Here is a 15,772-nt window from a genome sequence, read left to right as displayed (position 1 = left end):
AATTAATCTGTGCAGCTCTAACATTGTAAAATTCAACAAGTGTGGTGTTTTTCATACACAAGCTGCAACCACAAGAAACAAAACTGGAATATTCTGTCCATTAGTGTGACGTAGTGTTTGAACTGCAATGCGTTTAAACAGAAACACAAAAAGAGCATTACAGCGTGCTGACAGACACCGCGGCAATGAGCATGTGGTGCACTGACTACGTGAAAACACAGAGAAAGAGAGAGAGAGAGATGAAAACACACTGTTCTGTCGCTATCTTAATCTGTCATGCCAAACGGAGTCGAATCGTTGTTTTGACCACAAAACTGGAAGGCCTAAACTCCTGCGTATAGGCGTATGTGGGGTATGCCCTGAAAATGTGCATGTAAATACACAATCTCTTCGAAACGTTGGACCGACATGCAGTGCTCACACAGAAATACCTCTGAAGAGAAAATAAGGCAATGTGCAGGCCTGAAGTGTGAGACACACACACTCGCACAACCTTTTCAGCCTATAGCAGGTGGGTGGCGTCAGTCCAGCATTAGTCACTTTGGTCCGACACACAGTCAGAGCTTGACAGACATTCAAAACGAAAGTCTGAATGGTGTTCAGGCATGGTGAGGGGGTGGAACGAACAGGGGGGGGGGGGGGGGGGGGGGGGGAATGCAAGAACGAACAATAGCCAAGAAAAATCTTGTGTGCAGTAAGAGGGAAGTAGTGAGATGAAATTTTACACCGGCTGTATTATAAACCTTACGAGAGTGAGCAGTTTGAGGGTTTGCAGGACAGCTAAAAGTGTTACAGAAGAGGACAGACGCTCAAGAGCGAGGGTAATTTTTTACTATGGTAACCATAGTTTCAACCAAAACACTGATTACTACAGTTACTGTTGCTACTGTAAAAGCCAAGAGCCAAGACAACGGAGGCCGATATCAAGTAGCACAGTCTTTTTTGTTCTACCTTTTAGCTAAAACTAAGGGTTTCTTGTATAACAGGAACAATTCAAAGAACAATGTTAAATACATTTAGTCGTGACCATGGCAACAGATTTAGCTTGTTAAACAAAAGCAACTATGGCCGTAGGAAAATGAAATATAACACCTTGCTTTTGTAACAGACTTGAACCAGAAAATACTGTTTGACCCCTAGTGTGATAAAAACAAAATGGCAACATATGATTTCCTCCATCAGCGGTGAAATATGTACATTTAATGGAAAGTGCAAGAGTTTGCAATTGAGAAACAAGACTTTCTATTCCATAAGCGGGCCACATTTTTACAACAAAACTACTTTGCTTCAATTATAATTAAAAAAGCTTCTACACTGTAAAAGTGTAACGTCTCATTAATTAGAGTGGGAACAATTTAGGCTACGTCTACATTTGAAAACAGTCCAAAACACTTCCTGTCCGCACTAGCGTCCATATCCACATTGAAATAGGGCTGTCAACGAATATTCTAAATTCGAATATATATTCGAATAGTTTTAAAAAACAGGAATTCGAACGTGAAAATTAATATTTGAATGTGAATTTCGAATATGGAAAAACACGCCCGCGGAAGCAGAGGCGCGGCTGTCTGCTTTGCGAGTGGGCGCGCGCGCTGCCTGAGGGACAGGTCACACGAGTCGCACTGTCTAGCACAGCGTCACTGCTGAAAGTTGACAGTGCACAAAAAAGACAATGGAGTAAATTGCAGTCAGTTTTTCCTTTTTTTAATACAAGCACCAAGAATGTAAGTAGCCTTTTTCTTTTTTAATAGCACTTTATTTTTTATGAACCTCAGGGTAAAATTTCTTTGTTGTCACATTTCTCGGAATTATGTGCCTCATTTTATTTAACGTTAAACAGAAAAGTTCCATATTTACCACAGCACAGCTCGCTCGGAGCGTTCAATGTCGGTTCTATAGCCTACTGTAAAACTTCAATTAATGTTAATAAATTTGTTTCAATCACTGAATAAAGCCTGCTATATTTGGGACAAGAGTCGCGACCTTAAATTGCTTGCACAAAACTCTTGATCAGCACTCAACATGTGCTTATTGTTGTTGTTAATTTAACCGTTACGCGCAGAGAGAGCGTGAGCGCGAGGGCGAGAGCGAGAGAGAGAGAGAGAGAGAGAGAGAGAGAGAGAGCCTGCGAGTGAGCGAGAGTGAGGTCTGCGGTCTTGGCCATTAGTTTATTTACTTGGTTTTGTGTTGGTAATACATTGTCAAATATGTTTAAACTTAAATTTACTACCTATACAAGTAGTTATGTCTCTTTGTATTAATTTGTCCTGTTATTGACGTAATGCGCGTCATTGATAAAATGCGCAACCAGATGTTCGAATAGTTCGAATATTCGTGTGTTTTTTAGAGGGAATATTCGAACGTCATTTTTGAGCAATTTTGACAGCCCTACATTGAAACATCTGAAAATACTTACTGTCCACACGTAGAACATACCAGATGATACAGAGAGAGCAGACATATAAAATAATCGTGCCAGAAGGAAAGCGTGAGAATTTTATTTAGCAAAATATCCCAGTACTACTCGTCCAGGTTGCACTCAAAATCGCATGCTCTGAAACGCAACTGTCATGTTTCGCCGCAGGACAGCAATTGCGAGTAAATTAAAATTTTTGCAGGAATTTTTGCAAGAACTGGCAGGAAACCATAGAGATCTATAGGGATACACCGATATGAAAAGTTTTGCCGATACCGATAATTTTTATTTGAAAGCCGATAACCGATATATTGGCCGATAAATCGAAATCCACATTCTTATAGCCTGATTACTAAAACAAAAGTCTCACCATTAAAAGCCATGTCCCAAGCACACAATTATAATGTTCTCATTATAATTTTATGAAGCCGATATGACAGACTTGCACTGCACATGTTGCGCTTAACTATTTTCCTTTTTTGAAGTGATTCCAATCATATTTCAAGCAATTCAAAACCATCATGATAAACAGTGCACATCTGAAGTGTCTCAGCTGAAGGAAAAAATCCATTATTTATCGGTTTTAATATATCGGCCAAATTTTCTTAAAGGGCCGATAACGATAACATTAAAAATCAACATATATCGGCCGATATATCGTGCATCCCTAGTACAATATGCGCCACATGACTAAACATGAATCATCATTTTCAAATACCTCCGTTTTCATAGTCCACACAACAACGCGAAAACGACATTTTTAAATTTATCCACTTGGGAGAGCGTTTTCAAACAGCTTGTCTCAATGTGGACGGAAGGCCAAAACGGAGAGAAAAAGATGCGTTTTCAAACGAAAACATATTAGTGTGGACATGGCCGTAGTTTGGCACCGCTCACTAGAGTAGACAACTGAAACTCCAGCAATGATTCTGAGTCTAAGGTGGCCGCCTCAGTTCTCCACTGTGGGCAAACAAAGAAACATGCTGTACGACTGCCAACCAACATGTGCTGGATCACACACACTTAAAAAAATACACACACAAAAAAAAAAAAGCAAAGCTGTTAAATTTATAGCTTAATGACTGGAAAGAGTCAGTGTTTCCATGGGTGGGGGAAAAAAAGAATTATTCCTTAAAGAAATAAAGAGCAGAATTATACCTTTCCCTTCATTATACGTACAAGCCGTTTTAAAGATCTTCACTGACCACAGAATAACAGAGGTTTTGATAATACGCACATGCACAGTTGTTCCATACGTCATTATAAAAAAAAAAATAGGCTAATCTCTCACATTCAGTATTTTGTTCACTCTCTGTCACACACACTCACACACTCTTAAATTTCTCTAAGGTTTGCAGGGAGCCAAACAGACATGGCCAAACCTGTTACTGCGCATCTGTTTTAGTTACTGTTGCTAAAACGGAGGGTGATCCCAGCCGCAGGGAACAAGGAGTGCGAGTGAGAGAGAGCGAGGACAGCATGGGTTTCACATATTCAAACTGTACAGTAAAGTGTGGAAATACTGGTTTGCTTTAATAAGCATGACACAACAGGTAAAAATCTGACGCCACAATAAAACTCCATCACAGCGTCTCCTTTGAGAGATCTAAAACTGTTAGCGTTTCAGTGCGTCTGAAAGCGCATACTGTCTCAGAGTACGTATACATTTGAACTTAGGTCTACTTTGCGACCGTTAAAAAAGCATGCTCTATATAGTATGAATATGGGTATAAATCCGAACGTGGTTCCTCATGGGATCATGTGACCTACCAGCGTCAGTTGCGTCGCTTCACTTTCATTCATAAATCCTCTACCGTGGCCTCATGGGAAAATAAAGTGTCCATCACACTTTCAGAATCTTGGGGGAAGTATTAGGTAATCTGGGGACTTTTCGCCTTCTGTTTTTCAAATACTATGAATTCGGACGTACTACTCTGTTTGCAAAGTATTTGATTTCAGATGCAGCGTTTATCTACATCGTCAGGGTCTGAACTTCATTTAATCCACATCTTCACAAAACTCAATTTATATGAATCTATAGTGTAAAATGTTTAGTTCATAAGCTCATATTTCACCCTAAATTGAATGTAATACAATAATAGAACCATCCATTACATTTAAATAAGCATAAATTAAATTCATAACATGTACAGTATACTTACAGTGTATACATACAATGGATTTTTTACAATTTAGGCAATAAAATAAAAAGATATTCAGAAACAGATTCATAATGGTTTATAATTTTTCGTTCAGAATATTATAAACAGAAACTTTTTGAATACGGTTATTGTTAATAATAACAACCATTTTTTAAAAAGTCCTGTTTATACCAAGAGTGAAAATATTATTTAAAAACAATGAAAAGCAAATTCACTTCATTATTATTGGTGTCACAATGCAAAGTCATTGCGCAAACCACGAAGAACAGGAAAACACACTAAAAGACGCAGGATAAGCAAAATAGCTTAGCTACCAAAAGGTTAGGGAAACAACTAGAAAAAAGGAGGAAGCAGAAGTTAGAAAAGGGAAAAAAACTTGTTCTGTCATCTGACAAATGACAGCATGAATATATAGGAATGCATTGCTTTGATTTCCATCTCACGTTTTGTTCACATGAAAATATTCACTTTCTTTGTGATCAGGCCTTTAAACACGACCTGAAAAACTTGAGCCGTGCTCTCATGAAATAACCGATTGACATGTATATTAGTATGAATGGACAGCCTAACTATGCAGCCTAACTAGCTGCCACTGCAGCTTTACGTTTGAAATGCTATAAAAAGAACAGAGATGCCAGAACCATTTAACTTTAGACTGAAACAACTCAGGAATATATATGGGGTCTGTCTCTGAGATCAGACAGACTATAATTCAGGCCTTACATTGAGTTCAAGACCCCTTCTTAACCCCAAGCCTGACCTCTTGACCTCTGATGTCAGAACTGAAGCCAATGTGTGCCCTTTGGGGAAAAACAACAAATGGCATTCAGACAGCCTCTCCATCTCGTCATCTCCTCGGCTGAACAGAAGCGTAAAACTACTGTGAATTACAGGATAAAAATTCATCGTACTGTGGCTCGTTCAATAGGTCACATGATTTGAAATAATGTTTTGCCCTTTTGAAATAAAACAGTTCATTGTACTGTGAAAACATTCAGTAACTTTCAGAACTCAAAAAGTTCACAAACATTCAAAACATCCTCAAATTTCTGACCTCAGACACTTCTCATATGTATTTAGCTGGGTTTACATTCACTACTGTTCAAAAGTTTCGGCAGGGGATTTTTTTATTTAAGGAAATTAATTCTTTTATTCAGCAAAGATGTACTAAACTGTTCACAAGTGACATCAAGGACATTTATCATGTTACAAAACATTTATATTCAATATTTTATACATTTCATATTTTATATTATGTATTTTATATAAATGCTGTTCTTTTGAACGTTCTATTCATCAAAGAATCCTGAAAAAAATGCGGCATAGCTGATATGGAGCAGCACCGCACGACTGTTTTCAATACTGATAATAATCAGAAATGTTTCTTGAGCAGCAAATCATCATCATTTTACAATGATTTCTGAGGGATCATGTGACACTGAGGACTGGAGTTATAATGCTGAAAATTCAGGTTTGCATCACAGGAATAAATTACATTTTAAAATATATTCACATAGAAAACAGCTATTTTAACTTTTGGTTTTCAAAAACATAAAAAAAAAATCTTAATGACCCCGACCTTTTGAACAGTAGTGTATTTTAAGCAGATTTTGGGATATTGCATAAAAATGTGATTAAAAACTCAAAAAATTCACAATAAAAAACATCTGAACGCTTGACATGAATACACTTTTTAATTTAGTAAGACGACATGCATAAACCCCGACTTAATCACATTTACTGAATACATAATTCTAAATGTGTGTTAAAAAAAAAAAAAAAAGTCACATGACAATTTTCTCAGAGAAGAAACCAATGTGAAAATCCCACAGTGGCTACAATGTCCATTTCTGTTTCTATTTCCCACAAAGATTGAATGGAATGGAAATGCTACTTTATTTGCATTATCCAACAAATAATATAAATAATAAATTATTATCACAATGTCATGTCGCCAACCATACAGTTATAATGAACCTGGTAGTAAACCAGGAAATCGTACACGAGTGTATAAGCACCGTTAATCATTTCACATGTAAATACGTCAACAAAAACAGCACAGGAGGGAAAAATGCTTTTGCCCATGCAAGAGCCCATCTGAAATGTCAAACCCAAAACCGTATACTGCATGTCTACAGATATACACTCCTACAGTGTTCGGTTGACGTCAAACTTGGCTCAACCATACAAGAGGACATTGAATCAAACTCCTCCGTCTCATAAACCGACACCGCTACTATGAGTGTCTCTCCTCCGCTTTATTCCCAAAGGAGGTTAGTCTCTTCCTGCGCCAACGGACTGAATAGAGACAGAAACGGTGGCATCTGCCACAAAAAAAAAAACAATTTAAAGTGACAACTCTGAATCTATGGACCCATCCATCACTGCAGTGAGAAGCCCAACGCGCTTGACACCTGAGATTATCAGCAGCGGCCCGGGTTACACAATCACACCCCGCACACGTTCGGGCCCTCGGGAGGTCAGCGAACAAACCCGCGAGTCGATCATTAACAGGTTTGCCAGGTCATGCAGTCAAGATGGGCATTCTGGGTAAAACATTTACCCCTGCAGCTTCAAAAGGGACGTTCCAGATTACGCCGCCAGCGCCTCTCGCATGATTACTGTGCGGGTGCTGCACTAAATAGGGCTTTTCCATTTCAGTGTTCTGCGGTCATCTCCCACGAACACGAGCTGCAACAGTCTGCAAGCCGCACCACCTGTGTGTGGGCGAAGTGTGTTTGCCCCAGAGCAGGTTAATGCAATGTCTCAGACAGAGAACGTGTTTTAATGGCGCTTAAGAAATAAGAAGTAGAGGAAGACCCACAGGAGAAACTTCCTGCATTGACACGCCGCAATTTCACCGCCTACGGTCACTGTGCCGACAACACCATTATGAAATGATGTTACTGGGACACTTAGGTGCAACGCGGACCGACATATTCCTTATAATAGATTATGAATTACTCATGATAAATTACACTGAAAAAAAATGATTCGTTGAATTTAATAACATTTTTTATGGTAAGTGGTTGCACACAACTGATTTTAGCTACAAACGCTCATTTACATTTATTTGGAATCCCAACAAAATCATTTGCACACATACAAATAGGACTTTTATTTTTAAATAATTATAATAAGTTCTCTTTGTGTGTGTGCAAATCATTTTGTTGGGATTGCCTAGGGGGAAAAAAAACAAAACTATGGTTACAAAAACAATGCAAATTAGTCATGTCCTGTTATGTGACTGTCTCCACAACAATATTAGGTTACACGTTATTTTAAGGTGGCATTACAGATAAGTACTGAGTAATATTAATTATCTATGAGTACTCCCTATAGAGCTACGGTTATGAGTTTGGTTTATGGTTAGTTACTTGTAATTATGTATAATTTACTGTTATTACTATAGTAAGTACATGTAGTAACGTGCAACTACTTCACCTTATATTAAAGTTATCAAATATTGAGCAAACATAAAAAATTAAGCCAATTAAAAATAGTTTCAACAATGATAATCAGAAATGTTTCTTGAGCAGCAAATCAGCATGATTTCTGAAGGATCATGTGACACTGAAGACTGGAGGAATGATGCTGAAAATTCAGCTTTGATCACAGGAATAAATTACGTTTTAAATTACAATTTTTACTGTATTTTTTTGAACAGTAAATGTATGTGAAGTCATGCACCCCTCTACAGCTAAATTAACAATACACTGACTTTGAAATTTCATGACTTTAAGACTTTCCACCACAAATCCTTTCCCCAGCCCAACACCTCATGCTCTATTCACAGTGCATTTACAAGCGGAAAACTCACTAATGTACGGATTTTCTTCCACTGTATTTATGAAAACTCTCGTAAAAAATGCTACAACTCAAAAAGGCTGCCTTTAACCTTTTTATAGGTTTTAAAGAAATCACTCACCCCAAAATAAAAATTCTGTCATCGTTTACTTTCATTTCAAACCTGTATGTTGTTATTTTGTCCTTGAGGATTACAAATTTTGAAGTATCTTCACATGGCTTTTCACTATACAACAACAACAGTTCATAGCGACTACATACGATAAGCTTCAAATAAAATGCAAAACTCACCATAAAAGCATTTAAAATGACTGGTAAGTCTTCTACAAGATAGCTTTCTATGAGTAACAGATCAAGTTAAGTTATTATACACTAACAGTGAGTCAAAAGTTGGACTTGAAAGCCTGTTTAGTAGCTAAAAACTTGGTCATTTAAAAAGACTTGTGTGAAGTTTTGCTCCACTGCAGAATGAAAGGCATATGGGTTTGAAACAAGTGTGAGGGTGAGTAAACAAATTGGTTAATTATTCCTTTAACTAGTAGATATTAAAGCAGTGCAATGTCCAAAGGTTAAAATTCAAAATAGCAACAAAATACATTTGTGACTGTTGTGCGTGTGAGCCGATTAGTATCTAGTATGAACATCATAACTTAGGACCTGTTCCCGAATGGTTTATAATTTGATAAACAGTGAAAAGCAGGTGAGCACGACGTAATGTGAGCGGTAGCATCAGCGTGTGTGTGTGTGTGTGTGTGAGTGTGTGTTTGGAGACCAGCTGTTTCAGAAGAGTAAACACTGAGAGCGAGAGGTGGAAGAGGTTCCTTACTTCCTGCCCGTTTACCCACAAACTGCGTCACTGAAGCATTCCTGCTCCGCTCTAAAGTCATGAGACACACACGCACAAAGCAACATGTAGACTGAGTCTGCACCTAGCAATCATTTCAACACGCTAGAAACACGGCGACCTCAAGAACAATGAAAGCTTTATGATTTGAATCTTTGACCATCTGACTCCATTATGACTTGCTTTGAAAGGGTGTGTTCTGATAGACAGAGGTCACCTCAGTATCCATGACATCAATAACACAGCCACCCAACACAAAAGAGGGAATCCTCTAGTTCCATGTTCTGGTATATTTTTTTTTTTCTCTTTCATGCTTTTTTGTTCTTTCAAAACATTGCTGTACAGCCATTTTCATTCGCACAGCCAAATGCCACACTATGCAAGACTTTCATTTTATTACATTTTTATTGCATCTCAAGATTCTAATTAAACTTTGATTCTGTAAAAATCATTTTTTTCGACATCTTAAACGACAAGGAACCTTGTATTAAAACATGAAACGGCATGAATTGTTTGAGTGGGTGGATTTAAAGGTGGGGGCGTCCTTGGTAAAAAGGAAATGTCTTGGATTCCACAGAAACGCCATGCATGGGAGCGCAATTCTGGCGTGTACCGACATGCTTGCTTCGTTTCCTTGGCGCGATCACAAATATTTAAAGCGACTTTGGATTTGAAAAATAAGTAAATAAAACAATTTTGTTCTGGAGAAGATCAAAGAATTAAAGTTAATAAAGTTCTTGATTGTCTCCAGAACTGCTTAGTACCTTTTTATTAACACACTGTAAAAAATTTTTTTTCATTTTTACAGAAAAAAAAAACAAGTAATAAAAACTCAGTGAGTGTTTTAGCGCAAATTTCTGACGTCATGGGATCACAACACTAAGAGATAGTAAATCTTTTCCTGGATTTTTTTTTTGTGCGTTCCCGAGATTAGACCTTCCTTAACATAATGCCGAAAACCCGAAGTCTCTAGGTGGTCTGGTTGAGGAGTAGATAGAAGTGCAAGATTGGTGCGCACAGACGCACAGAAATCATGAGTTAACAATCGCAATTTTGTCCGGTGGAAAATTGCGCTAAAAATGCCACACACTATAACAAATTAAATGATCAATAAGTCATGACAACATATGTTTTCATGCAATTATGTTTTCAATTACATTGCTTTAACTCACAAAAATAACAGTTTTTTCCAAGTAAAAATTCTGAGATACAGTATGAAAAAAAAAAAAAAACGTAAAATGACATTCCCAGAAGTCCCTGCGTTGTGTGACACATCTGAAATTATTATATTTAATATAAATAATTTAGCGTCTTCTCATTTTTGTCAGTTTTGTCACTCTCATCAGTAATTACAGTGTTTTCTGTCACATGTTCTGTTATTTAGAAACTAATGTTTTTTGCATTAGTTTCATGTGCATTATCCCGATGGTGTTTTGTCTTTGTGTATTTTTAAAAGACCAAAGTGTTATTAATATAATGTAGAGCTTTAATGTTGCGATGTAATTAAAACCATAATAAAAAAAATAAAATAATAATAACAACCCTGGCAAGCTGTGGTTGCCAGAATAATTCTCTAAAAAAACACAGTAAAAATGACAGTTTTTCAATTTTTTCAGGGTTTTTTTCTCTCTATATTTTACATTTAAAATTGCACTAGTTTTTTACAGTGTATACTTCTAAAACTAAACCCCAAAACTTGTTTTTAACCAAGAAATAATCATTATGTTTAAATGTTTCTTGTTGTTGTGCATATGCTTGGTGATCATATTTGTAACTATGCACTGTTAATATGTTGCCATTTTGGCCAGGTCTCTCTTGAAAAAGAGGTTTTAAATCTCAATGAGATCATCTGGTTAAATAAAAATACAAAATTATGGCCATTTCTTTGCAAAAATAGGACTTTTTTTATTTTTTGTTCCTCTCTTCACTTAATAATACCAATATTGGGAAAAGTCACAGTCGTCTCTAGAGGATGCTGTTCTGTAATCAAACTAAATTATTCATAATGTTTGGCCAAGCTCAAAGCAATGAGTATCCAAACACTTCAAAATCTGGGTTGCTACATGCTCAACTATGGCGAGTACTTTTAATTCTATGAAAATAACTTGAACTGAATCACAGAGATGAATTATAACATAAAATACCGCTAGCTGTAATTAAACAGACACCGTCTACATTCTAGTGTACTCTTAAACATCAATTTAGCAAATTCAATGCTTTCCTCTTCCAGGAAAACAGACCAAAAATATCAATAAATATTGATTCCACGCAAATTATTTACAGAATAAGAGAATGCCCCTCCCTCTAATACCACCAACTATCCACAACCGGAAGTACATCGACGTGAAATAAGGAAACTGTGCTTCTGTGCTTCTGATTTTACAGTGTCGTCAAATTAGAATTACTAGAAAAACTTTTGAAAGACACGTCGAATTGAAACCACCAGTTTACACTTTTGACGGCTGACTAATTTATGGAAAATAAATGTGTTAATGCTCTCATTTGACAGTTGACAAAAAGCAATTGTCCAAGCCACGTAAATTAATGTACTAGTTTGACTGGGAACCCTATACGCTTTTGCATTAACTATGCAAACATTTCCCTTTATGAACTTCACAGACATTTTAAAAGAGACACTTTGCGACCGCATCGAAACCTGTGAAAAGGGGCGACCCAATAAACAAACAGAAGTCTGGTCAAGCGGAAGCGAACACTTACCTTTCAGGTTTTTGGGGTTGTTCTGCTTCGTACGTGGCATTGTGGGTGGTTTTCCGCAGGCTCAGTGAAACATCGTATGGAAAGATGCTGGATGGAATGCGGGCGATCACAGGGAGGAAAGACAATCTCCTATTCCGCACAGGAAAGACACCCTCTGCACATCTGGGACGGATGAGAGACAAATAAACTCAAGCAAATGCAAAGCAGGCCACAAACACACATTCTTGCTTCTGGAAACGACTCAACCGTGGCGTCCCCCGTCTCTGCTGTGACGGATCACTAGTGTGATTTTTTTAGATGGACTGACACAGATCATATGGTGATCTGGTACAGGAATCAGATTTCTGATCTAAATGATCTGTTGCCGTCGATGCATTGACTAACTGAGCTTCTACACACACCTCCGACATCAAACTGAGAAATCACACTGTCATCTCTGACATCTTGCAAAGACTGCAGGGAATTTCAAAAGTGAGGTTGGGCTCAAAATTCTGAATCATTTCAAAAATAAGACATATTTCTAAATATTTACAAAGTTCAATACTGTCACTTTAGCCATACAGAACCACAAAAAGGGCCCACAACCATTTTTTAATGACTTCATAGTGTGTTAGATACAATATGGCATCTAAAAAATTATTGTATATATTTATATAGAAACCAAATACTTCCTAAACATTAAAAACACAGTTGGAATGAATTGGGATTTAAAAGGATAGTAAATTTAATTCTGAATAATGCACAACCCTGGTTAGTAAAGGTTAATTCAACATAAATGAAAATAATGGAGCAATGCAAATTCAAAACATCCCTCTAATGCTTTCTTTATGGCGTCGGGGTGAACGGCTCTAATACAAATCATAAATGCAATGAAAGTAGAACAGAAGAGATTGACTTGTGTTAACTAATACATTTTTAATGGCACATCTTTACTGAAATCTAAAGCTTAAGTTGGCAGATATAATGCTAATATACAATATAATTTAGGCTGATGATAGCAAATATTTGACACAAAATTCATTTAAAATTCATACGGTTTATACTCTATCATGCAGATAAATAGCCAATTAATCGCCCAGGTTGATATATATCCTCTCGCACTAATGTTGACTTGTTCTCCATGATAAAAATCACCAGACTTCAAAACATTTTAAAACTGCAGCTCTCAAAATGGCAAATGCATTTCTTGGCTCTGCAGAACTAGATGCATTCCCTCCCCACATTCTACACAAGGCGCTCTTTGTTTCAACGTTTAGGAGGTTTTTGTTTCTATATGTTTCTCGGCTCCATCTGACATGCCTCGCCCTTGCATCCCGCCAGCATCCAGTCACAGCGAGTGCCAGATTCCACACGAATGTTCCGTCTCAACACATTACATAACGCTTACTACGAGTGTGTATGATTTCCCACCGAGTGCAGCTCGACGGCAATGACATCACCTCCCCGAGGATTTGAGCATTCACACTTACACACAAAGCGCACACACACACTCCTAGAATAGTGGTTTTCACTCGTGGTCCAGTAAGCCCTCCTGCATAGCACATTTTGGATTATTTGACGCATCCATTTCAAGACATGACGCCTCTAATAGCGAGGTGCATTTGATTAGAGGAACAGCTTTGTTCAAGGACTGTCCTAGGATGATCTGAAAATGTTGATAAATAATGTGTGTCTATATATTTTTTAAATCAACACATAATGTTTTAATATATATATATATATATATATATATATATATGTGTGTGTGTGTGTGTGTGTGTGTGTGTGTGTTAATGTACATATGATGATATATTTCTCAATTATAAGAAGAGTAAAATAATCAGCAAAATCCTATATATGTATATTACACTGCAGTCATGACCGTTTTTTTAATCTCAACTAGCCAATAGCAGAACTGGAATAATATATTGTTATTAGTGCAGAATTTAATTATGTTATTTCAGAATTTGAATGTTACAAGGTTACTGCAGAATTTGAATATTACATTATTTCAGAATTAGAATGTTACATTGTTTCATAATTTGAATGCTACATTGTTTCAGAATTAGAATGCTACTGTATCATCTGAAAATGACATTGTAACATTGACATTCTGAAATAATGTTACTGCAGGATTTGAATATAACATTAATTCAGAATTTGAATGTTACAAGGTTACTGCAGAATTTGAATATTACATTATTTCAGAATTAGAATGTTACATTGTTTCAGAATTAGAATGCTACTGTATCATCTGAAAATGACATTGTAACAATGACATTCTGAAATAATGTTACTGCAGAATTTGAATATAACGTTGTTTCAAAACTTGAATGTTCCAATGTTACTGCAGAATGTTACTGCCGAATTTGAATACAACATAATTGCAGAACTGGAATGTTACAGTGTTACTAATCCTGAGGTGCCGTTTTTTCTTTTTCTTTCTTTCTTTGTTTTCTTGGTTCAACTCATAATAAATAGGACTGGCAATGCCAAGGTCAGGGGTTTGATTTCCATGGAACACACATACTAATAAAATGCATGCCTTGCCATGCATCTGTCAAATACATAAATGCAAAATGTTAAAAGAATCTGTCAATCAAGCCATTAGGAAACACCCTGAAATCAGCCTAACGGTGCCAACAGAAACTGTTGCAGATGATGGGACATACAGTGTAGCCTACTTGGCATGCATGCACTGGCAAAACAAAAAGGAAATGGCACTAAACAGGGGTTGCTCCTGTAAGACAGACCATGCCAGTGCCAATCTGACATGCTTACAGCCTATAAGACCCGCATGCGATGAGTCACCATGTGTCCAAACCTAACGGATACAGAACCACAACCTTCTCCAAGAAAAAGCCAATGCGCGAGAACATGCCACAGTTCAGCGCCAAATCCAGGTGCGTACAGGATGAATGGCGCATTACTGCCTTTGAGAAACACATGAAGAGGGCGGAGCCGGGGAAAACCCCTCTGCAACAGGACATGAACGAGAAACACTTCCCTAATTCGACAACAAAATGCCCTTTAAACCAGCCGAGGACGTGCAAAGCGCATCCGAAACGCGGCCGTTTGCATCCCATGGTCGAGGAAAGGTGTTTTGGCGCTTACCTGCCGTCGCGGTCGGTGCTTCGGCGACTCTCTCCAACAGCGTTGCGGGCTTGATAAACATTTACACCCCGTGTATTAGGATTCTGGAGACGTGCGCTCTCGGCGAGATACAAAACACGGGCCGGCTCAGTACAGAGCGACCGACACCAGTCAAAATCAGCATAAAACTCACACAAACATGCTCACAAGTTTAAACAACCCATCAAATCTTTTGGAAACACTGTGTCCCAAAACAACAGCACTTGGAGATGCGTTTACGCACCGCATGCGTTTGCAGCGCACTGGACCATGCGTCCAAACGCTTATTAAGACGCGTGTATTTCTTAACTTTTGGTACTTACAGGTGCAGTCTGAACTGTTGTCAAGGGTTTCAACGGTCAGAGGTCTGTTTTTTTCCTGTCTCTCGTTCTATCTTCTCTCACTTTCTATTGCAGGAAACCGACAGGCCCACTGACGTCAACGGGGGTCCCGTCTCCGCCTCCCAAGCCAAGCAAACGCGCTCAGGGAGTGTCCCGACGGCCGATGGACCAGTTGAATAAAACGTGCCAAGCTCTATCCGAGTGGCTATTATTGTCAACCTTCCTTATAAAGTTCACGTTTACACGAAATGAATGCGCCTTTACAGAGCGGCACTTGCAAAAAAACACATTTTGAGCGTCATTTCCGAAGTGTCGTTTCTCGCGGAACCCCTCGAATCGGGCCCTTGTGCGCATAGTTCAGGACTGACGGTGT

At 37.9% G+C, this 15,772-nt stretch overlaps 1 protein-coding gene across 2 annotated transcripts in view; it reads right to left on the bottom strand.

Moving 5' to 3' along the window:
- hivep1 (HIVEP zinc finger 1) overlaps positions 1–15,496 on the bottom strand; it is a gene marked incomplete at its 5' end in the record, with an annotated part of 60,680 nt that extends 45,184 nt beyond the window's left edge. Inside the window, 2 exons of one of the 2 annotated variants that reach the window (XM_079879659.1) lie at positions 11,948–12,109; positions 15,382–15,496. In XM_079879659.1, coding sequence (XP_079735785.1) covers positions 11,948–11,987 — 40 coding nt within the window. Of the gene's footprint in view, positions 1–11,947; positions 12,110–15,040 lie in introns of both variants that reach the window. The other variant, XM_079879660.1, reaches the window with a different exon arrangement.
- Between the last annotated feature and the right edge of the window lie 276 nt (positions 15,497–15,772).

The sequence above is a fragment of the Squalius cephalus genome (assembly GCF_949319135.1).
Source record: "Squalius cephalus genome assembly, chromosome: 8".
In the NCBI taxonomy this organism is placed as follows: domain Eukaryota; kingdom Metazoa; phylum Chordata; class Actinopteri; order Cypriniformes; family Leuciscidae; genus Squalius; species Squalius cephalus.
This window is presented reverse-complemented; position numbering and strand designations above follow the sequence as displayed.